Genomic DNA, 24,655 nt, shown 5'->3' with positions numbered 1-24,655 from the left:
CATTAGATATTTTAATAGAAGATCAAATTTATTTTTTTTAAAAACCCTTAGAATGGTATACATATTTATTAAATTATATAAAATATGTAAAATCTAAATAATTAAAATAAATATTTTATGGTTAAAATTCCCTCTAAAAACAATCTCTTACATGTCATTAGAAGAGAAAGAGTAAGGCAGCAGCAACATTGTTTGCGAGCAGTTAAAAAGGTTAAAGCTGGCTATGACAGCTTCAATTGGATTTGGAGAATTAAGGGCAAGCAAAAGGGATCTCAAGTGGGTGTCCCCACAAGAAGGCAACACTCATGTAATGGAAAAACTCTCCACATTCTTATTTGCACCCAAATTCCAATGTCCATTTTTGGAGAATATAGCTGTATAATTCCAACCCTTGCTTGGGGGCATTTACAATATTTTACATAGACAATTCCAGAAGGGTATTAAAAACAATAGAGATAAAAGAGAGTCACAACACAACACTCTTGGTCGCAAATAAATGTCCCTTTTTTTGGTTGCATTGCATTTGTTTCGCCTCAGCTCAGGCTCAGCTTGTGCCTGCCCTATGTTTTGGTGGTATGGCTCAGTTCAGCCATAACCTATAGGTGCAACAGCAAGAAATGGACCTCATATCCATGCCCAAGGACCAACCCATCTTTAAGAATATTAACTTAAATAAAGCTTCCAAACAACCCCACTTGATAATGACTCACCAATTCAAATGTTTAGGACTTTTACTTTACCAAATTGTTCTCACTAAATCGCTCTGCAGAATCAAGAAAGCAGTGGCTTGCCATTGCCACACTTTGATTGGATTCACTCCAAATTTTACGTGAGTTCATTATACCATAATTTTACATATATTACATCTGATTAATAATAAGAAAAATACATCAGAAAAAAGTTATTAGAACATAATGATAATAATATTTAATAAATATAATTTGTATTTGAACTTACATAAATTGAATGAACTCAAAAACAATTAAAAAATTTGAAATACATTAAATTTGAAAAAATGAAAATAATATTTGAATGGAAATTATGAAGGAAATGGGACTAGGTGGAGGGGACCCACAATAAGAATGTGTTTTATATCCGACAAATAAAAAAACATGAGTAATAGAAAGTGGAGAAGAATAACGGCGAGGGTGGAAGCTTTCACTTGAAGTGTTCTATAGCATTGGGGCATTTCCTTAATAGCAAGACAAAGGAAGGAATAGTGGGGATGCAGGTAGTTTTTGGAGGTTCATGATCAGCAACATGATGCTGACGTGGACATATCTGAGACCGTTGGATTAATGGGTGGCGTAGGATCCTCAGTTGAGAGTACACGTGCTGTCCCTCTCTCTTTACCACTCTTTTATTTCTTTTTTGTGTTGTTATTATTTTAATCTTTGCTTCCATGCATGGATTTCTCCTCCTAATACAGTCAAGCTTAAGAGAGAGAGAGAGAGAGAGAATTGGAGAAACAAACGCTCACTCACTCACTCACTCTTATTTGTTCTTTTCTCCCTTCCCTTCCTCATCCATCATAGCTATCATTAGCAACAAAGGTATAACTCACACAACTCCTCTCCACCTCTTCAACTTTGATTTTTTCTTCAAAATTCAACTAAGGGCAAGAGAGCTACTACTACTATACTATATACCTTTTTACTACTACACGTTCTCTTCGCTTCCCCTTTTTCTTTTCCTCTTTTTCTGTCTTAGATCTTGCACTCACCTTGGAATTTTTTTGTGATTGTGAATCCAGACATGGGCTTCCTCTTCTTCTTCTCTTCATTTTCTGATCTGGGTCGTGCCAGTTTTCCCTTGCGATCCTCTTCTGTTTCTCTCTTCGGCGCTTGAGGTGGAGCGTTGATGAGATCAATCAAAGAATTCAGCATTCTTGGATATTGTTGGTGTCTCTGACTCACTGTGGTGTTTCGCTTTGTTTTCTGATCCGTGTTGCTTTCTTGAATGATCAATCCAATGGAAGAAGACCAAGAAGTGAAGCACGTGTGCAAGTTCTGCAGCAAGAGCTTCCCTTGTGGAAGATCCTTGGGAGGCCACATGAGGTCACATGTCACCAATGCTTCAACTGAGAATGAAGAGAAGGTTTCAGCACCAACAATAAGGAAGCTTTCATCTTTCAACAGCAATGGTGGAGACACTTGTGAAGCAGGAGTTAACAATGGAGGGTATGGTCTGAGAGAGAACCCCAAGAAGACTTGGAGGTTCACGGATTCAAGTGAAGACACTGCGGTGTTGGACAAGTTTTGCAAAGAGTGTGGCAAAGGATTTCACTCTTGGAAAGCTCTGTTTGGTCACATGAAGTGCCACTCCGATAGGGAAAGAGTGACCCAAAATAACACCTTTTTGGATGATCAAGATTCGTGGACTAATAATAACAACAATGGTAGTCACAAGATGGTGTTGGAATTGGAAAGCCAATCTGAAAATGAAGCCAGTGCTCCAAATCGAAGGAGAAGATCCAAGAGAAGAAGAACAAGGTACATGGACCCATCAACCTCTTCTATTTCTTTTGTTTCTGAGGCTGAGCAGGAGCAGGAAGAAGTTGCTATGAGCTTGATGATGCTTAGCAGGGATTTGAGTCCTTGGTGTGGTTTGAATTCTGTTGCCGAGTCCTCTGGCAATAACTCAATGCACTTTGAATTGGAAGGTCCATCTTTGGTTCCAAAGGTTGAGGGCAAGAGGGTTATCTCCAGTGGTTCTGAGATGGCTAAAAAAGTGACCAAGCCAAGGGACATGAAGTGGGAGTTTGGCAATTCTGCTGCTTCAAATCTCAACTCCAAAGGTAAAAAGAGTTCAGAGCTTTTGGCTACTGAGTGTCCTGAAAATGGATTTGGGGTCAACAAGACCAAGGATATTGGAAATGAGTTCATCAGGAATGGGAAGGATAAGAAGCCTGAGCTTGAGCTTGATTCTCAGTTTGAATTTGAGGACAATGGAACAGAATTCAGTAATAGTAAATACACTTCAATCAAGGCAAAGCTTTTGGATTCTGAGATGAAGTCAAGTTCTTTGAAGAGTTGGGCAAACAAGACTTCAGAAGCTGAATTTAGCAAGAGCTCCCACAAGAGAGGCAAGTTTGAATGTACTACTTGCAACAAAATCTTTCAATCATACCAAGCACTTGGAGGTCACAGAGCTAGTCATAAGAAGATCAAAGGTTGCTTTGCTTCAAAAAATGCGAGCAGTGAAAACAGCACTGAATTGGAAGCAGACCTCTCCCCTGACCCAACAACAGAAAGTAAGCTCATGAAGAACAATAATACTATTGACAACAATGAAAATGTGGAAGAACATGAAATGGTTACTACTATTGGTTTTGACAATGAGGAAGACACAGTGAGAGGGTCCAAGAAGAGCAAAGGGCATGAGTGTCCAATTTGCCTCAAAGTTTTTCCATCTGGCCAAGCCTTGGGTGGCCACAAGAGATCTCATTTGGCTGGTGGGTCTGAGAGTACTAGAAACTGTCAAAGTCAAACAATTGTACTTGAGGAAGCAACCCCAGAAATTAGGGACTTTTTTGATCTTAATCTTCCTGCTTCTACAGAGGAAGACAGCAATAGCCATAACCATGCTGAGCCTTACAGAACTTGGTGGGTAGTAGGAGGGAACAACAAGCAGGAGGCACTGGTGGGCCTCATGTCTAACTAAACTAAACCTCTTAGTTCATTCCAGCAGAGGTTCATTTCAACTTCAGAGTGAAGATTTCAAACTGTATAGAAACGCTTATGCATTTATTTCATTAATTCTTTACAAAATTCATGTCTTCTTTGAGCTATTTCTGTTATTCTTCAAGTAGTTCGTAAGAAACTTTTGATCTGTTTCTCTTCCTTTTTGGTTTGGTTTCTAATTTTCTTTTTCCTTTTGGGGTGATATTTGTTGGTTACTTTGTTCATACTTCAAAGAATAAGTTCTTATGCTGCAAAATTTAAGCTCATGATTTTGTAACAGATTTTTAGCAGTTGTTTTGTTTTCACTCACGCATTTTCCTCTAGAAAAATATGAGAATATAATTGTGGTGTGAAATTCCAAAAGTGACATTTTGGGTGGGTAATTATCTTTTCTTTGCACCAAAGAGAAATGAATGTGGTGTTGAAAAATTGGGATAGGTACTGGACGTCATAACACATGACATGAGGAGATAAAAAGGTAAAGGTTTTTAAAATACACATAAAGAAGGCATGTGAGCTGAAGGTGGTTGTTTAGTCACCTACCATAAAACCTGACCACCCATCTATCTCTTGTTTCCTTCTCTCACTGGTCACACAAGTGGTGTGTTATTAAATATCTCTCACTAATTAATCATTATGTACTCAATAGCAAATATCATTATAATATTTCACGAGGGAAAGAAGCTGAGGGAGGTGCCACTGGACCACAACTATGCAATGTAACTTGCTAATCATGACAACATATATAACTTGACACAAAGGGCAGCACCCTATAATTTTGCTAGGTGATAAAATTTAACTTTTTAAAATTATCCATTTTTTAAAAAACTACAACCTCAGTTTTGTTATATTGATGATAGATCATAGAGGACCACGGTAAATAGGAATTTTAACCATAGTGGGGTTGGTTTCAGGGAACAAAAGAAAAAAGAGAACAAAAAATGAGATCCTAATTTAAGCATTGTAGAAAGGGTGAGATGCAAGAATTGGGACCATATATGGCTTGGATGTCTATTAATGTGTCATGGCCAACTATATGGCGCAGCTTACAAAACGGCACTTGTTGGCAGAGCATGAAGGTTTGGTCACTGGCACAGTATGGGAGAGCCCTTCATTTCCTTGCCCATAGTAGCTGGCAGTGTTGCATAGCTTTGTCAACTAGCACAAGTAACTTACTGCATCTTATAAAGCTTTGCAATCTCTACACTGCATGTGTTCTAAAGGGCTTTCTAATCTTAAAAATTGATTCATTTTTTCTTAATTTAAGTTATCCTCAATTTTGTGGCTAGAAAGAGATGGTTCGTCTTCTTGTTCAACACTATCTTTTTCTCTATATGACCATTCCTTGAAATTATGTTTGATAAACACTCCCCCTCATGTTCTATTAAAATATTGTTAAAATTAACTATTGTATTGGGTTTTAAAAAATAATTATAACATTTAAGTTTATTCTTATTTAAAGTTAAATTCTATTATTATATTAATTCTTGAAAAGTTAGGTGGTTTTAATATTTAAGAGAGATAGATATAAAAAAATAATAAAATTTTATAAAACTTTTTAAAAGGTTTTATATTTAAAATATTCTAAAAAGAAATGGAGAAAAAAAAGTTAATAAGGATTTTGAGGAATTTTGGCAATTTGAATAAGATCTTGCTAGTTCATACTTTGTATGATAATAAACTTCCGTTGTTTCATTTACTCAAAATTTATTTATTAGAATGAATTTTTGTTGTATTTTATTAAATAGAAAAGAAAATACAAGAAAAATACAGTTGGGACACGTGTGGGAATTATGTTGTATATTACATGGGTGACGTGAAATAAACAGCAAATGATTAGTTCAGCCTTCGATTGGATTTGGAACTATACCTTTTCCATCCCTGTCAAACTCACCAGGACCACTTCTTATCCTGAGATTTTAATTTTTTTTAAAAAAATAGAGCATATTTAATTTTTGTTTTAAAAATAATCTTATTTTAAAAATAAAATATAATATAAATTTGTATTATATTTTATTTTTATAAAAATTATTTTAAAAATATCAAACCTACTCTTATTTTCTCTTTTCACTATTTTGTTAATGACTACTTTTATTCTTTTTAATTTATTATTTTAAAAGCATAATTTATTTCTATTTATATATTTTTCAAAGTTTAAATTGGCATTAATTATTATATTCTTTTGTTTTACTCTTATCTATATTTAGTTTTAAAATGCTTTACACACTTAAAATAAACAAGAAAGAAAAGTCATGTTAAGATGATTAAAATAATTTTTTAAATAAAAATATTATTTTATTTTTTAATTTGTATATTTTCATTAAAATGAAAACAGGAAAAATGAAAATAATATTTCATTTGAAGTTTGAGAAATTTTTAATGATTAAAAAGCAAAAAGGAGTTTATTTAATCCTATTTATAGTTAAAAGAATTAAAATTTTTTTCGGTTTAATCTGAATTTGATTCAAGTCGAATAATTGGATAAAAATGTTTACCATTTGAATCAACTTCGATTAGTAGAATTAGATTTTTTTATTTTAAAAAGTATAAATATAGAAAAAAATTCATTTTATAAATTAAAATTAAATTATATTTTTAGTTTATAAAATATTTTATTATTTTACTTTCATATTTCAAAGTATAACTACCATTTATTTAAAAATTTTAAAATAACATAAACTACTTAATTTTTTAATTTAGACCACATTATTTTTCGCACAAAATGTATTTCATTGGAGTTGAAAGCATATTAACTGGCACGTAATAACACTTAATATAAAAAATATTTTTTTAGTATAATATTTAGAGTTATTTAAAATTGAATTAAACTATTTTTAAACCATTAAGTCGATTAAAAATTAATTAAATAAAAATAAATTAAATCAAAAGTTGAAAAAATTATCTTTTATATTATGATTATTCATTTTTTCTTATTCTTAAAATTGAACTAAATTATTTGATATAAAAATTGTTTTTTAATCTTATCATAAAAATAGATAAATATATAATATACTATTCTTATGATTTCATCATTCTAATTAAAACTTTTTTCTTTATTTTTATTTTTAACTTCACTTTAATTTTAAAGTTTTTGAATTTAAATAAATAATTAAATTAATTACTTTTAATCCACCTACAAAGTATTAACTCAATTTAGTTCAATTTTATATTATATTTAAATCGAATCACACATATTATTTGTATATTTAATTTTAATAATTTATTAAATAAAAATTAAATCAAATCAAATCTCAAACACTGGTAGTTATAACATCATATGATCAAGTAACAAACATAATTTATTTTCTTAAAAATAATATTTTAATAAAGCAGTTTAGAGGAAAGTCTCTTTATTTTTCATTTTTTTTAATTTCTCGTATTAGTTATCAAATGATTTCAGGGGAGATTATTTTATATTTTTTCCAATACAAATTTTATTTTATTTTAGCCTATCAATTTTTTTATGTGTATTTTAAGAACACATGTCAAAAAATTTAAAAATAATATTTTTTAATAAAATTTGTAACATTTAATGTTAACAGTGCACTAAATTTAATAATATTTTCTTAATAAAAATTATTTTATAGAATCATTAATAATAAATGTCAAATTTAAACACTTAGACTATTTAATAAAATTTTATTAAATATAAAATTAATCAATTTAACCGTTGAATATGTAATATTATATTTATTACTATGTACTAGGGATGACAATGGGTAGGGTATGGGTAGGATACTATAGTACGCATCTCTATACCTGTGTTTTAAAAAAATACCTGTACCCAGCCCCATACCCGCGTGGGTATGAACATTAATCTTCGTACCCGTATCCTCTGGGTACCCGCATACTCCATATTGTACCCATTACCTGCGCTTGTTTACGAAAAAATTATTTATAAAGAAAAATATGTTTATATAACTTCACATTAGTAGCATAATAATACAAAAATTCAATATGTAGTTGCCGAACAAAGTACAAACATAGATAAAAAATAAATATTCAAAGATCGTAAATGCTAAATATATCTTAGTATAATAATTTTCTAAACTAAAATTTTTAGAAACAATAAGCGAAACTAAACACACAAGTTATTTGTCAGTTATAACCCTATCTTGTGTGAGATTTAATCGATTGACAATGTAAGAGCAATAACGAAATAGATCTGTACAATAGTTGTCCCTTCGTGTGGGATCACTTGGTGACATCTTGTGACGACATTAAAAACTAATGAATAACGTTTCATAGTTGTTAGGTTTTAATGAGACAGACATTGAGAATAAGAATAGAGTTAGAGTAGAAAAGTTCAATACTAACAACAGAAAGTGGATACATAAAATATTTTTTTTAACTTTTGAATTTGAAATTGTAAGAAAAATAATAGATTTAATTAAAATAACATAATATATATATATATACATATATATATATATATATTAATCTTAGTATTTTTAACTCATATACTATACGAAAGTATTTTATCAAAAATATAAATTTTTAAAAAATTATTTTAATGAATTGAATATTTATAATGTATATAAATTTTAAAATAAAAAATTTGAATAAAAGATAAATAGTCACAATAAAATTTTATAATAAAGAAATATATGTGTATATTAAAAAAATTATATTTTTTTATCTGAAAAAATTAATAAATAAAAATTAACAATAATTTTTTATATTTATATCTTTTCAAAAAAAATTTTGAACGTGAATAAATAGTAAGAATAATATTATTTAGATTCAATAGATTATAGTTGTGCTTGTAATACATATGTTGCATAGAAAAATATTATTTTAAATTAAAATATAAAAAATAAAATTTAAATATTATTAATAAATAATAAATTTACGATAATAGTAAGTGATTGTAAAATTTATAAAATATTTACAATATATTTATGATTTAAACATCAATATGATTTTATTAACAAAAATATTTATGTGAAAAATATTTTATGTGTCATATATAAATAATATTTTAAAAAAAAGTCAATCTCATATTAACTATATAATAATTAAATTGTATTAACCTAATTAAATGATATAAAATAGTAAATAAATTTTTCTATTAAAAATTTAAACTAAAATAAATTTTTTGGTTTACTTTATTATTAAATATATTTTTATATTAATCTTATATAACTTTACATGAGTAATATAATAATACAAAAATTTAATACATAATTGTAAAATAAAGTTCAAGCATATATATATATATGCGGATATGGGGCGGGGTGGATATTTAGATACACATACCTGTACTCATTCCCATTAAAATTTGTGAGTTTTTATCCATACCTATACCCGTACCTATATAGCGGGTAAATACCCTACTCATTGTGAGTAAATTTTGTGGGTGTCCATCAGGTACTTTACTTATTGCCATCCCTACCATGTATATAAAATTTTATAAACTTAATTTATTTGATAAGAATTCTTGACTAACAATTTAATTAAAAAAAATATTTTAGAAAAAGTGTAGATATCAATAAATTTAACTCTTACTCGGTACATTAAGTAATTTCCCGTTCCTCCGCCAAAGTATCTATTGGATTAGAATTACATTGTACGTATGCATATTCTGTTACAATAACTTATTTGATTAAATAAGTAGAGGAAAACTCATACACATCGTTAACAAACTTCAAAATTCTTAGTAGAAGGGTTGGTAAGTAAGCACCAATAGTGCAATACAAGTGTAATCGATGAGATCCAGTTAAGTGGAACTGAATTTAAAGCTAGAATTAGATTAGATTCAAATTTACCATTTTTAATACACTCACAAACTGATTCAAATCAAAATTTTAAAATTAGATTAGATTGATTGGATTCACAACCTGACTTACTCCCTTAGGCCTCAAACATTTAAGTGTATTTATAATTAAATAAACACTAAAAATTGATTAATGCTTATTTGTTAAGCTAGCAATAGTACCAATGAATTATTAAGCAAATCCAAAAACAATTTATATAATTAAGAGTTGTGATGCCAATTTAGCTAATAAAGGTCATGTTAAGATTGGCATAGGGCATCACATACACACCAACAGCAACGACAAATCCTTACATAGTGACTATCCACCTTGATTATAGAGCTTGGTGAGCCTGCATAAGCATTCGCACAAAAGAGACCTTTGCAGCATTTTGCGTTGCCCTTACTCTTTTCAATTCCATATTCAATACTTAAGAGAGACTCTTTCATCACAGTGCTCCACATCATTTATTTATTTATTTATACTATAATATCAAATGACATTTTTTATATGTTTTAATTTTTATATTTTTTTAAAATTATTTGTTTCAGTCCTTAATCACTTGATAAATAATGACGTGATTAAATTACATGATTCTTGAATCACGTTGAATTTTTTATGAAGTCACGTGATTGAAAACAACTAAAATTAATCATTTTTAAGAATATAGGAACTAAAAAAATTATAGATACAAAAATTAAATTTGGTGTAAAATTATATTTACACCGATATATTTTAATCAATTAATATTGTAAAAAATTAGTCTAATAGTACATCAAAATTTAATTTTTAATATTATTAACAATAAAATTTAAATAATTAATAATATAAAAATGTTACTTTATAACTTCATCTGGTACAAAATCTAGTTAATAATTGTTCCTTGATGTACAAATTGATTGACTTGTACATTTTTTGGTTTGTTAAAGCCTTGTTCGGTATATTATTAATTTTAAGTTTAAAAATAAAACTACTTTTTAGTTTTATAATATATTTTTTTATTACATAACAAAGTTAAAAGTTTAAAAAAAAAAAACAAAAATCTCAGGAATGTCAATTTAACTACCACAAGTATCAAAACAAAGAAAAAGAAATAGCTAAAAGAAAATTACATCAAAATAATGAAAAGGTAAAGATTCTACTAGTCCTGTCATTACTAGTTTATCAGCACAACAATTTATTTCCCTAAAAATATACAAGACACCTTCTTCTTTTTTATAAATCAAAATTAGTAGAGTGATGTCAATAATTTTATAATAATAAATATAACGATAATAATTATGAAAGTAGCACACTTCAAAATAGTAATAACTATAGTAGCAATAGTAAATAATAATAATAATAATAATAATGACTATCAATGTCGTAGTAAAAGTACTAATTATTGTAACACTATCTTTTTCTTAATTACTTTATTGTTAATATTTATTATTAGATTTTGTTTTAAATTAGAAAAGTATGAATGTTAGTAGCTGCAAAGGATTTCGCTTAAAAAAAACTGAGTTTTCTAAATTAGGTATTTCAAAGTATTATTGTTCAGTCAAGAAATAATAATATTACCTCAACTGTTATCTTACTCAAGCGAGATGAGTCTCACCCAAGTGAGAAGGCACATGGTAAATATGGAGGTCTCTAAACCCATTATCACTTAGGCACGAATACCAAAAATTATGGAGAAAATATTGTCTAATACTTTCGCCCAGGCGAGAGTGGATCTAGCTCAAGCGAAATCCACTTGCTTAAGCAAGAGTTTGCTCACTCTAGCAAGAATTTGTGATTTTTAAGGAATTTTCATTCTAAAACTTGTATTATAATCCAAGTCATCTTTTCTCTCACTTTCTCGCTTATCTCTCAACTTTCTTCCTCAGAGAAACTTCCCTTAAACCTTGAGCCTTCTTTGAATCTAGACTTGAACTTTTGTTTTAATCAAATCAAAGTAAGTTTTTTGGAACTCAATTCTCCAACCTCTATTCTATTCTCTTTGTTTCCTATTTTCTCAAAAGCTCTCTCTATTGTGATATCTAGAAATAACTTAGATATCTTTCACCAAAATTTCTTTCAAATCTTCATTTTGAGGTAAGGAGAATTCTATCCCATCATTAGAACATAATGAATATTTTGGGCTCATGAAAGTATTATTGTGTATTTCTTGCCAATAAACATATGTTTGAATAATATATCTAAGTGTTGTGAAAATTGATATGTATATTTGATTGGCTTTGGGTGATTGTATTGTATTTTCGTCATATATGTGTAATATAGACCTAGTATGGAAGTGTCTTACTTAGACACTATTTTTTTAGTTGAATAATAAGAATGAAATGAAAAGAAGTATATTATGAGTAAAAAGTGATGAAGTAATTAGTGTGAATAGTTATAGACGATTTTAAGAAGTGTGTTTACACAATCTATAGAGAGTGAATGTGTCACATAACCTCATACTCGTTGTATGACTAGACTCCTGATTATATTTTTCCCGCTATTGTATACCATAAAAATAAAAGTATTAGCTTTATTTGCCTTCTTTTGCTATAATTTATTTCACAAATTAAAATAGAAATTAAGAATGTTACAACAATAGAGAAGCAATTATATTATAAATTGATGCAATTATATTATTATTTATTCATTGATTATATAAAAAGAAAGTTATTTACTATTCATAATATAAGAGAAGATAATCATAAATATAAAATTTAATCATATCAATATTATACAAATATATGAAATAAAATAAAAGATAACAATCCTAAAGAGTAAATAACCAACATAATAATTAAGACATAAACAATGAAATATTATAAAAATTAGGAAAAATTTAATGTTAATGTTGGAATGAGAAAAATTTTGTGAATAAGAAATACAACTAAAAAATAATATGATAAAATAAAATAAAATAAAAAACATGTTTAATCAATTTTAATAACCTCTTATCATAATTATTTTAATTATTATTGCTTGAGAAAATCAATAAATAGAATCAAGAAAAATAAATTAAAATAAAATAAAAAGTATTTTTTATTTAAACTATGCTAACATAAAAAATTAAATTAAAATAAATTAATAAGAACCCTATCTTTAGAAAAAAAATAATAATAATAACTTTAATCTAATAATAGTAATACAAAATAATAATAATGATAAAAATGAAAATAAATAAAAAATAAAAAAAATGAAACTAAAATAAGGAAATATATGTTGAGCTAAATATAAAAAGGGGTCATGAAAGAGTGGATGTGAGGTTAATAGAAGCCATGGTTTTGGGTGGTGGAGGTTAGTGGTAGAGAAAGGGAGAGAAATGGTGGAGGTTTATGGTAGATTTTGTATTTAAAATGATGAGAGATTGAGGGAGAGGAAAAATGACGGGCGAAGAGGTGGTGGATCTTGAGTGTTTGAAAGTGGTAGCTTAAAGATGAGAAGGATAAGTGCATAAAGGAGTGGTTGAAAGTAGCGTGATTTGGAGAAGAGAAGAAGAGAAAAAATGGTAGAGGAAGGAACTTTCATGGTGAAGGGGTGTGGTGGCTATTAACAAAACTTTGACAAAGGCACAATGAGTAGTGGCGGCCGGTGGCGGTGGTTTACAATTTTTTTTAAAAAAATTATGGAATTTATTTGATGTTTGAAATGCTCATTTAAAGTATCAATATGTCAAAATATTTATAGAATGCATAATAAAACTTACTTGAAACTCTTGAAATCCTAATCTTTGCTTTGTTTCCTTTCTCCTTCCTTTTCCTTTCTTTCTTCTTCACTATGTTTGAGAAAAATTCCTCTCCTCCAAATTTTTCAACTCCCATCCTCCATGGTTCCTCTTCCTTTTTATTATTAGGGTTTTTCATAAAAAGTTAAAAATCTGAAATTTTTTCCGTTTCATGTATACAGTAACATTGATTCAACGGTTTAATTGTTTGTAATATTATATTTTCCTTTTAGGAATTATTTCTAAAAATTTCCCATTTTGTTAAGATAATTTTTTTTTCTTAAAACACTTTGTTTCCATTCCCTTTTATAATGACTAAATTCATATTTAAAAAAAAAATATCAAGATTTTTAAACAAAATTGCAATGTTCATAAACTCTAAGTATCAAAAATAGCTAATTTTTATAGGAATTAAAGTTGTTAAAAAAGAGGGAAAAAAAAGTCATTAATAAGCTTGAGGCTCCAAGAAAACATTTCTTGTTTCGTAGAGAAAGAAACATTCTCCATTCTGTTAGGGTTTCATAACTTTTGAGTTTTTCCCTATATCGCTTGCACTACTGCATTGTTGGCAAACACTAGGTGGCTACCAAGAAGGTTTGGTCCTTAGATCCTCTTCGGATGAAGAGGAGAGGGTGAAATGTAACATCCTTCCTTTTATATAATTAATTTACTTTAATCACTTTTAATAACTTATATTATTAAAACATAATTAAGAAAATTTATAGGAAATTTTGAATAAATAATACAATATGAGAATACAATTTAATAAAATAAGATCAATTTACAAAATTTATCAAATTAAAATTTTGTTGTCAATGAAATAAAAATACATTAATGGGTTTATACATCTATTACATTAAGTCAATTAATGGGTTCATAAGTATTCATAACTTAGATTTTATAGCTTTATTTGAATCTAAGGTGAGTTTGGATAAGGTTAACAGGATTATTAATAAAATTAACTTGGATGGATATGTAAAAGTTGATGCTATGGGTTTTCTTTGGAAGGACTTGGTGTTGTTGGAATACTAAGAGGGTCAAGGCCTCTATAATATCTAAAACTAAGTTTATGGTTCATTTGAAAAATAGTAACTATGGTTATCCTGATTGGATTTTATCTTCCATCTATGCTAGCTCTCAAGATAAAGTTAGGACATATTGTTCAAAAGAATTGATTGAATTTAGTCATTTTGTGTTGGATCCCTGGTGCTTGGCTAGGAATTTCAATTATGTACTTTATGATTAGAAAAAAAATATAGAGGTAGTTCTGTTAACTCCTATCAAATGAATAAATTTTCTTATTGTTTATATAATTGTGAGCTTCATGATGCAGGTTATAAGGGTAACCCTTTCACTTGACAAATAGGTAAGTTAAAAGAAAGGTTAGATAGAGTAGTTGTAAATGATGATAGGATATTTTCCTTTCATAATACTTCAATTATTCCTATTTTGAAGTTTGATCATGTTAGACTTTAACTTAAATTCAGATCTAAAGATAGTCTTATTTCTTTCAAGAAACCATTCAAATTTTTGGCACCCTAATTGTTCCATCCTAATTTTGCAAATCAGGTTTAATATTCCTATATCCCTTCTAGTTCTTGGTTAGATGGTGTTCAAAGATTCAAATCCAACATTTCTTATTAGAATATATCCATTTTTTTTCAATAATTTTAATAATGAAAAATTTTTATTTAGTGGAATTACAAGTATTTCTCGTAAGGTAGGTGCCATGGATAACCTTTTTTAAAATAAGCTCATGAAATCTCTTTAGACTAACTAACAACAAGTTCTAGATCTTGAATAATCCTATTGGTATCACCATTATAAGACTAAGTGGCTTAACTTAAGATATAAGAATTCAAAATTTTTTCATAAAGCTTATGTTTTTAGAAGGAATAAAAATGTGGTTGAAGCTCTAAAAAATGAATCTAGTAATTGGAAATATGATCCCTCAAATCGATAATCTGTGACTCTTAATTATTTTATAGATATCTACTCTAATCTCCCTCCCTTTGATACTATCGTTTCAACATTAAATTCCCTTTCCCTCCCCCCACGTAGGGATTCAGATAAGCATAGGTAAAGATGTTAGGGCTTCCTTGTTCAGTATTAGTAATTTCAAATTCCCTAGGCCTGATGGGATCCATGCACCTTTTTTTTATATAAAAACTTGTGGATTATTACTAAGTTACTTTGCTAATAGATTGAGAGCTTCCTTTCCTTACCTTATCTTAACTAACTAGACAAATTTCATTATTAGTAAACAAAGCATTGATAATGTCCCTATTCTGCAGGAGGCAGCCCATTTTTTTCTTTGTTTTGAAAGGTAGGAATAACTATATGATTAGTAAATTAGATTTAGAAAAATTCTATAATAAACTTTGATGAAACTTTATTACTGAAACCTTCTAGAAAATTGGCCTTACTACTGATCTTATAAATTTGACCCATTATTGCTCTTATATGTTCATTTATTGTTAGAATAATGACTTGATTGATTCCTTTACCCTTGTTAAAGGCATTCATAAAGGGGATCCTCTCTTTCCTTACATTTTTCTATGTATAGAGAAACTTGCTCATCTAATTAAAGATAAAATTAGGAGTGATGAATGTGCCCCTTTTTCCTACAATAGTGAGGGGCCTAAGGTGTCTCATTTCTTCTTTACTAATGACATAAGGTGTCTCATCTCTTCTTTATTAATGACATTATTTTGGTTGCTAAAGCTAATATTCAACAAGCTAATTTGATAGAAAGTTTTGTCTGATTTTTGTTCTATTTTTTACTTAAAAATTAAAAATAATAAATTCTCTATTTTTTTCCCTCTAATAATACTGACCTTGCCCTCAGTAACTCCATTTTTTACTATTTAGGTATAAACTCCTCTAATCAGCTAGGTAAATACCTTGGTATCCTTATTTTTTTATCATAAACCTACTAGACACCTCTTTTCTTTTCTTATTGGTATGATTAGAAAAACATTTCTTTTTGGAAAATGAATTCTTTATCCTTAATTGATAGAATAACTCTAGCTCAATATTGTCTTATGAGCATTCTTTCTTATATTATGCAATCTCTTATTCCTTCTTCTATTTGTCAAGAGATTAATAGTATTTGTAAAAAAAATAAAAATTATTTGGGAATCCTTAGGTGGTAGAAATGAAAGAGGGCTCGGTTTTAAAGATCTTTGTACCCTTAACAAAGCCTATATGATGAAACTATATTAAAGGCTTATGACATTCCCTTCTGATCTTTGGGCTCAAGTACTTACTGAGAAATACAAATTTAAGCTTAAAAGTAACCTGCATCTTAAAAATATTCCAAAAGATTCTCATTTGTGGAAGAGCATAATGTCTGTCTGGCCTCAATTTTTTAAGGGTCTGGGTTAGATTGTACGAATGGTATGTCTATTAAGTTTTGGAGGGTCTGAGTCCTAAATTTTAATAAAGTTTCTAATTTTTCTAATATTCATGTTTTCGCTTTGAAGTTGGATTTTCCTGTTGCCATGTTCTCTGCCAATAAGGATTGAGACTAGGGTAAAATTCAATTTCTTCTTCTTACTTAGGATTGCCAATCTATTGCTCATATTAGGCCTCTTGATAAATCTAAATAATTTTGACTGTGTACTGGTCTTTAACTAGTAATAGAATATTTTCTATTAAATACGCTTACTAATTGCTTAGTTACACTATTCATTATGTTAGGTCGGGTCAGGATCTGTTTAAATCCATTTGGAATTGGGAAGGTCCTCCTAAAATTACTTTTCTCTTTTAAAAAACTACTCATGAAAAATTCTTGACTAATGAAGAAAGATTTAAGAGGAAACTGTTTGATTCTCCAGTATGTCATAGGTGTGGTGAAGATGAGGAATCTATTATGCATGTTTTTAAGCCAAGGTAGTCTGGAGCCATTTCATTTTGCTTTCCTGGTGAGTGAATTTCTTTAGTGCTGGGTTTTCTAGTTGGTTACTAATTAATCTGTTTTTCTCTAGTTTAAGCAATTTCCATAATTGAAATTTAATATTTTGCATTGTTATTTGATATTTCCAAAATCAGTCTATCAAACCTGTTGTGTTTGGATGTTTGGAAGGAGATGGAGGAAAGAGTCTGAATGAGAAAATAGGGGAGGATAAGGAAGGGGAAGGAGGGTTAAACCTTTCCTTTATTTGGATGTTTAATATTAAAAAAGGAAGGTGATGAAAATTTAATCATGTAAATGACATGATTGTTTTTTACATCTTTATTCATAGTTTTTTTATTTTTTCAAAATATAAAAAAATATATTTTTCTCTCTAAAAATTAATATTTTTATTTTTTATAAAATTTTAAAAAATATTCTCACGTTAAAAACAAACATATTTTGAAAAAAAAAATAGAATCATAACCTGAAAGAGCATGAGAGCGAAAGAGAGAGAGAGAGAGAGCTCATAAATTGGGGGAACTCATGTTAGGGGAGTTTTTTGGTTTTGAGGGGTTTAGAAAAACATTCTAACCATTCTCCTCATAATTAATTAACTTTCAAATAAAGGTTAAACTCTACTAATCCTTCATTTTCCTTCCCTCCCATCTTAAACATAAAATCTAAACATAGTTGAAGGCTCTCTATGATGCTGATTTTTATTCTTTGTATTGCAGGAATAATTCTTCATCTTTGTCTAATCGAATTGTGGATCAAAGAGGGGTTAGATGGATCCTTCCCCTTGCTTGTCACCTAAAGTTGAATGTTGGTGGGGATATTTCCAAAGCCTATAGTATTGCTGCCTGTAGTAGTCTAATTAGTGATGCTTAAGAAAAGTTTATTGTTGATTTTTATAGCTAGATTGATCTATGTTGTCCTTTAGCTATTGAGGTTTGGAGCTTATATTTGGGTATTCAACTGGTTGTCTAACAAAATTCTCTTATTGTTTGGATTAAATCTTATTCCAAGGAGGGGATTATTCTTATTTTGAATGTATAGAATAACTTCAAATCCTTTATATCCCTTATTTTGTAATATTAGAGAAGCTTTTGAATCTATTATATATGGTAGGCTGTTGCACATATATACATAAGCCAATTTGAACTCTGTTTTCCTTGCTAAAATAGAGTTAGAACTCATTTCACCTTAATCTTGGTTTAAGGATGTTCCTTCTTCTCTTTCTTTCTTTCTTAGTTTAGATGAAACTTCTTATTTCCTAAACCTCTTTTCTAAGATTTTATTTGTGTTGGACTTTTAACCCATTTGAATAATAGTAAAAAGTAAAAGTTAATTTTAACTTTTAAAATTCCCACTTACTCTTAACAAATATAATTAGTTAATAGTAAATTTTTTAATTAGTATATTTTATAAGTATTGATTAAAAATTTAAATTTTTAATTAAAAATGTAAATTTACTTTGTATTTTTAATGCATCTTAATAATTTTGTTAAAATCTACTATTGATTTCAACTTAATTTTAACAAATGTAATTAATTCATTTCAGCTTTCAAAGTAAATTATAACTTAATTTTTACAAATATAATAGTGTTCACGAAGTTTTGTAAAGTATAAAAAGACAATTTTTTACATAAAAAGTCACTCAAAAGATAATTTTAATTATTATTAATAGCATATAAATAATTTCATGGCATGACATTGATTGCCACAGTGAATATTAATTATTCTATTATTTTAAAAGCATTTATTTAGAAAATTATATTAAGTTTTATAGTAATATTAAGTTGGAAATGTTAAATTTTCATATTTAGTATAGATATTTCAGAATATTAGTTTTTTTAAAATATTTTTAGTTAATTTTTTTAAGAAAATATTCTGACGAGAAATATGAGATTACAAAATCCAACAGAGTTTTTTTATAATATAAGAAAAATATAAAACACACTTATTAGGTGACAATGTTACACACTTCTAGAAAACATAATTCTTATATGATTACCACAAACTAAGAAGAAAATTCACACACCAAATACTGTCATAGAGAATGTCACACACACTTCTAGAAAACATAATTCTTATATAATTCCATAAACTAAAAAAGAAAATCCACACACAATCACAGAGAATCTCAGATGTAATATTTTTAATTCATGACCATTTTGTTTTTTTTCTAAATATGAAGTAAATTTTGAAATTCATTTAAATATTTTAACAAATATCAAATTGAAATAAGAAATAACCGATTTATTTAAAACAATAAAAACAATATGACCGTATGAAAAAAAATAAAAATATGAGAACTGAGACAAAAAGCCGATGAAAGCCCATAAGCTTAACGAAATATTTGGAAAATAAAAGCCCATGAAATAATGTAGCTTTGGCAATTGGCCTACTACTACTCGCTGATTTGCCAGTCTCTCTCTCACACAAACACAAAATCCTCTAACTGCTGCAAAAGGAGTTTCATGAAAGAGGGTGCAGAGTGGAATACATAGACGAGACAACATCAATTGCGCCAAAATGTACCCACAGCAACAGCACCATGTTCCCTTCACCAACGTTCATCAACCCTACTGTTCTGCCAACCCCTTCTTGTTGTCTTTCCCTCTCAATTCCGATTCTGCTCATCATCCTCCAGCCACCGACCCACTTGCAAATTCAACCCCTTCTTCTGTTGCTGCACCTTACTCTTCCCAATCCTTTGATTCTCACAACTGGATCGTCAAACAAGCTGACCCCGTCACATTTGATCATGTCAGTGCCCACCCCTTTTCATCAAACTTCCCATATTTCGGAACAAAATCCTTTTCTTCTTATGTTTTTCCATTTGGGCTGCTTTATGTGTGCCTATCTATCTATGCATTTTTTGGCCCTTCTCTTTTTGCTTCAAGTTCTTTTAATTTTTTTTCATTGTTGTATTTTATGTAAGTTGTTAAATCATAGAGGTTGTTGTGCAATTGTGAAATTTTGAGGGTTGGGATTCGTCTTTATCTCTTTTAAGTAATACGTTTGAAGAGGGTTTGGATATCCTCTTCAACTCGGGTGTCATTTAGTTATTTTACATTTTTTTGGAAAACCCAAACCAAACAGTTTTACTGTAATGGAATTAAAATTTCAAATTGATTAGTCATGATCTCATGCCCAAAAGAAGGAGACTTGGCAGCCATTACTCATTAACTATGTGTCTCTTTGTGGCATGTCACTTGTTGCTTTATAGTTCTTTGTTACTGTAATTCTTTTCAAGTACAGTTTGAGAAATGTGAAGGAAGAAGATAAAAGAGTGGTATTTTTTATAATCTATGTTAATGATTCAAATATTTACTTGAGTAGAAATGGGAGGAATTGCAATATATATTGTTAATCTGGGGTGTAGCATATTCAATTATATAAATCAGGGTGAAAGTATAATGAGACTAATAAATTAGGGAGGTAAACTGCATTTGACCCCTTATATAATTGAAAGCTTCACTTATGCATTATGATTTTGAATGCCAACGTTTCTGATATGCAGGCTGTTGGTCCATCGCATGAAACTTCGGCAGCATCTGCAAGTTTTCCTATCACATGGAATGGCACATGGTCCCATCAAATTTTCACTAATGATGCTACGGTAGTGTCACCTAACCAAATCAGACTCAGCAAACCAATTAGATGTGAAGTTTGCAAAATTGATTGTAATAGCAAAGATGTTTATGAAAAACACATATTGGGAAAGAAACACAAAAGGAATTTGCAGGTGCAGACTAATCCTCCAAATTCATCATTAGCAGGACCCTCTTATGCAAGTGTACCAAGTCAAACAAATAGTATCCAAGGAAAAGTGTCTGATGGTGCTGCAGGCAAGGAGTTAAAGTCTAAGGAACAAAAGCTTTCAAATGGTGGTTCAACCACTGATTCTGCCAAAGTTTGCACAGTATGCAACATTGTGTGCACTAGTCAAGACGTATATAACAAACATCTAGCTGGGAAAAAGCATACTGCTCAGGTGAATTGTAAATTGATAGCTCTTTTGTAAGCTTATATTATGATGAGATCATATATTTTTCTGTTTACTCTTCATTCTATACCACAGTTGACAATTTGTTTTGGTGGTTATCTGAACACAATGCACAGTAGTGGCACACTTCTGTATGCATAATTTCTTACACCCCATTAAACCTTAGATTGTTCTGACAGAACCAGGGCATTAAACAGGAGAATTATTTTTCTATCATTGCCTATTCTCTTTGTACTGGTTTACAAACTGTTGTTACAATTAAATTTTGTTTTGAATGTTTTTAACAAAGAAATTTGATATTGCTCAGCCACATTCGAATTTTTTTCACTTCAATCTAATAAATCTCGATTACATAGATATGATAAATAAAATGGTTATATGTTAGGTACTCATACATTCTAGACCATGTGGTAAATATGAGTAAAGGACAGCATGGATTTGGGTTGTAACAACCTTGCCTATGTGGCAATGAGAGTAGGAAGGAAGGGGAAACGGTTAGAGACAAAGATACAAGGGAGCAAAATGAAGGGGAGAGAACAGGCAGTCATTGAGTGAGTTTTGGGGCTTTTGGGCAGGGAGGTACTAACTCTCAAAGTTTTGCAGTGTTCTATCCTTTCTTTATTTTGTTTTTTGTGTAATTCTCATCTCTGTAATTGGGATTTATCCCTGTTTTGCTGTAATAATACCTAGTACCTATGATGGCATTGATGATGTCTGTTCAGAGTGACAGGTTATACTTCTTTACTCATCCACTCTGACTGAGAAAAAACAGGGTGGGTCATGGGTGGGAGAATTTTAATAATTGTATATGCTTTTCTTTTTCTCTATTTCCTTTTTCTTAAATTTTTAAAACTATTGCATGTGCCATCTTGGGGCAGCATGTTCTGATTAAAAACTATCACAATGTACGCCGTTGGCACACTTGTATGATCTTGAGTGCTGGGGACATAATTTCTTATTATCCTTTATTCTGTTCATCTCATTCTAATAGAAGCAGAAGAGTAAACAAGAAAAGAATTAGCTGACTATCTTGTTAAACTCAATTTCTTATTATCCTTTATTCTGTTCATCTCATTCTAATAGAAGCAGAAGAGTAAACAAGAAAAGAATTGGCTGACTATCTTGTTAAACTCTTGATCTTTGTTTTACTGCAACTGCAAGCACTATTGTTATGACTAAGTCTCTGTCTTGACTTGAGTGTTATATTACAAAGGCTTTTTAATTTTTGATGAAGGGAGTGAGGACCTGATATTGCCATACAGGAATTGATAAACTGTTAACTAATTCTTTTATTTTTAATTTTATATTATCAGCTTTACAGTTGACCTCTTTTATTTTATAATGAACTGCTTTCAAATGGAGACTGCTTATTAACTTATTACATTTAGATTTATTATTATTACTTTTTTGCCATCAGATTCTCAGTTTGTATTTCTGTAGATTGATCAATGAAGTTGTTGTATTCATAACTGCATTTTGCTAAGTTGCACGTTATTGCTTTACTTGTTGTAATGCGAGAAAAGTGTTAAGGTGGGGAATCATCAGGTGATTATTTCTCAACTGAGCACTGTTCTTTTGGTAACTCTAGGTAGGCTTGATGTTAAATAATGGGATTGGTCCATACATTGCTGCATTTAAGCATCAAGGCATTGGTCCTTGGAAGAAATCTCCAAAGAAAATCAAGGTTGATCAATCTGCATGGTGTGACGTATGTAAGATTAAATGTAATAGCAGGGACGTGTATATTGTACACTTATGCGGGAAGAAACACATGAAGAACTTGGAGAAACTGTCAAAACCAAAAATTGATGCTGGTGATGTTACTGCTGTTGTGAATGCTTTACAAGAAACAGCAAAGCCGATAATTGGGCCGCAGGAAAAGCCAGGTACAGATAAACCAAAATCACAGAAGGCACCAGAAATGGATATTGAGACAAAGAAGCGTAAAGTGGTAGAAGGTGGGGCTGCAGAAGCTTCTGTTAGAATTTGCACCCTATGCAATGTGGTGTGCAACAGCCAGACAGTTTTTGATACTCACCTCGTTGGGCATAAACACGCTGCAATGGCGAAGAAGCAGGGAGAGTCAACAGGGGAAACTACTTGCTGAGATGATTATAGCCATTGTGCCATCTAAATGTGGTGAGAAAATGTAGTGATCACTTTGCTAATTGTCAAGTTTTCACGCTTTTATTAGCAATTGGATGTGTTGTATAGTTTGTTATGTCTACGAGAGGAGCCTACAGTTAGTGTTTTGGAATATAATTATTCAATAACATTTGGTTAATAGCAGTAGTTGTCAATAGCGTGTGATAGCGGTGGTGCATGGCGGAGCGGCATTCCACGATGCAATAGCGCCACCATAGGAAAAGAAATTAACTTTCTTTTTTCTATCCTTAAAATAAGGAATTTTAGAGTTTTTGCACAAGATTAGATTTAGATCACATTATTTTGAAATATGGGGAGTTTGTCTATTATAGAATTTAATGATCAGGTTTCATCAAACTTGTGTCAAGCCTGGACATTAGGGATGCCAAATTGATTTATTTGGATTATTAGTTTGCCTTCTGTTTAATCCCAAGTTCCTGGCTTGATCAAAGTTTTTCGATGTTATTTATGATACCTACGTATTTTTCCTCTCCTTGCCTCTTCCATATTCATTTTGACATGATCTAGAGTTCAAATCATTATTAAGATGTGTTTGGCAAAACTAACGAATAAGTTTAAACCTGAAAATTGAAAAGTTAGCTTTAAAACATAAAAGTTAAAAGATGATGAGTTAACTATTTTTTTTTAGTAAAATTAGTTATTGAATTAACTGATACATGTAAAATGATATATAAAATATGATTAATTATTTGATCAAAACTTCAAATTTGGTAATTATATACTTCTAAATAATTATAAAACTATTTTAATTTGTTTAGAATTATTTATCATGTTAAAAATTAGGATAATGATTTTTTAATTTTACTTGCATTTATAAAATATTTTTATCAAATGAAATGAGATCATTTATACAAATTAAAATTTATATTATAAATAAATAATTTTTTATTATTTTATTAAATAAAAATATATGTGAAATCAATAAAGGAGATATTACGAAGACGATATTAGGTTTCTAGAATTAAATGGATAAAATAATGATTACAAAATAATGTTAGGGATAAAAAATGAGAAAAGTGCATTCAGAATAGTAAAACAAAAATATTAAGAATTACTTATTTTAGCTACTTTATCAAATACAATTTAAGTAAGCGCACTTTAAGCTTTTTTAATTATATTTACCATCCAATTTATCATCATATTTTTAGAAAAAAATAATAATGAATGATTATATAGAAAGTGATAAATGTTTCTGCAGTGAGAATAAATATTTGAAATTGATTTAATTATTACTTTAGATCATGCAAGATCAATGAATCAATATTTTATTTTATAATGATGAAAAAAAAATCAAAGTTTTAAATTAAAAAATACTGAATATTATATATATATATATATATAATTTTTTTTTCAAGGATTGTTTTGAACAAAAATGTTGATAATATCATTAATGAAATTGATATATTTTTAATTATTGTGAAATAACTAAAATCATATTAT

At 29.3% G+C, this 24,655-nt stretch overlaps 2 protein-coding genes across 2 annotated transcripts; both read left to right on the top strand.

The window, feature by feature from the left end:
* The first annotated feature begins 1,416 nt into the window (after positions 1–1,416).
* On the top strand, positions 1,417–3,928 carry LOC113852386. Its single transcript, XM_027482610.1, has one exon. The coding sequence runs from the start codon at positions 1,960–1,962 to the stop codon at positions 3,661–3,663; it is 1,704 nt and encodes a 567-aa protein (XP_027338411.1). The 5' UTR covers positions 1,417–1,959; the 3' UTR covers positions 3,664–3,928.
* Positions 3,929–19,476: 15,548 nt separating this feature from the next.
* LOC113848135 (zinc finger protein 346-like) lies at positions 19,477–23,623 on the top strand. The gene is made up of 3 exons (XM_027477528.1): positions 19,477–19,806; positions 20,564–21,037; positions 22,638–23,623. Exons 1-3 carry the CDS (start codon positions 19,573–19,575, stop codon positions 23,154–23,156), a joined length of 1,227 nt encoding a protein of 408 aa, XP_027333329.1. The 5' UTR covers positions 19,477–19,572; the 3' UTR covers positions 23,157–23,623.
* The last annotated feature ends 1,032 nt before the right edge of the window (positions 23,624–24,655 follow it).

Source organism: Abrus precatorius, unplaced genomic scaffold (genome assembly GCF_003935025.1).
Source record: "Abrus precatorius isolate BTA unplaced genomic scaffold, Abrus_2018 Scaffold10, whole genome shotgun sequence".
Classification (NCBI taxonomy): domain Eukaryota; kingdom Viridiplantae; phylum Streptophyta; class Magnoliopsida; order Fabales; family Fabaceae; genus Abrus; species Abrus precatorius.
This window is presented reverse-complemented; position numbering and strand designations above follow the sequence as displayed.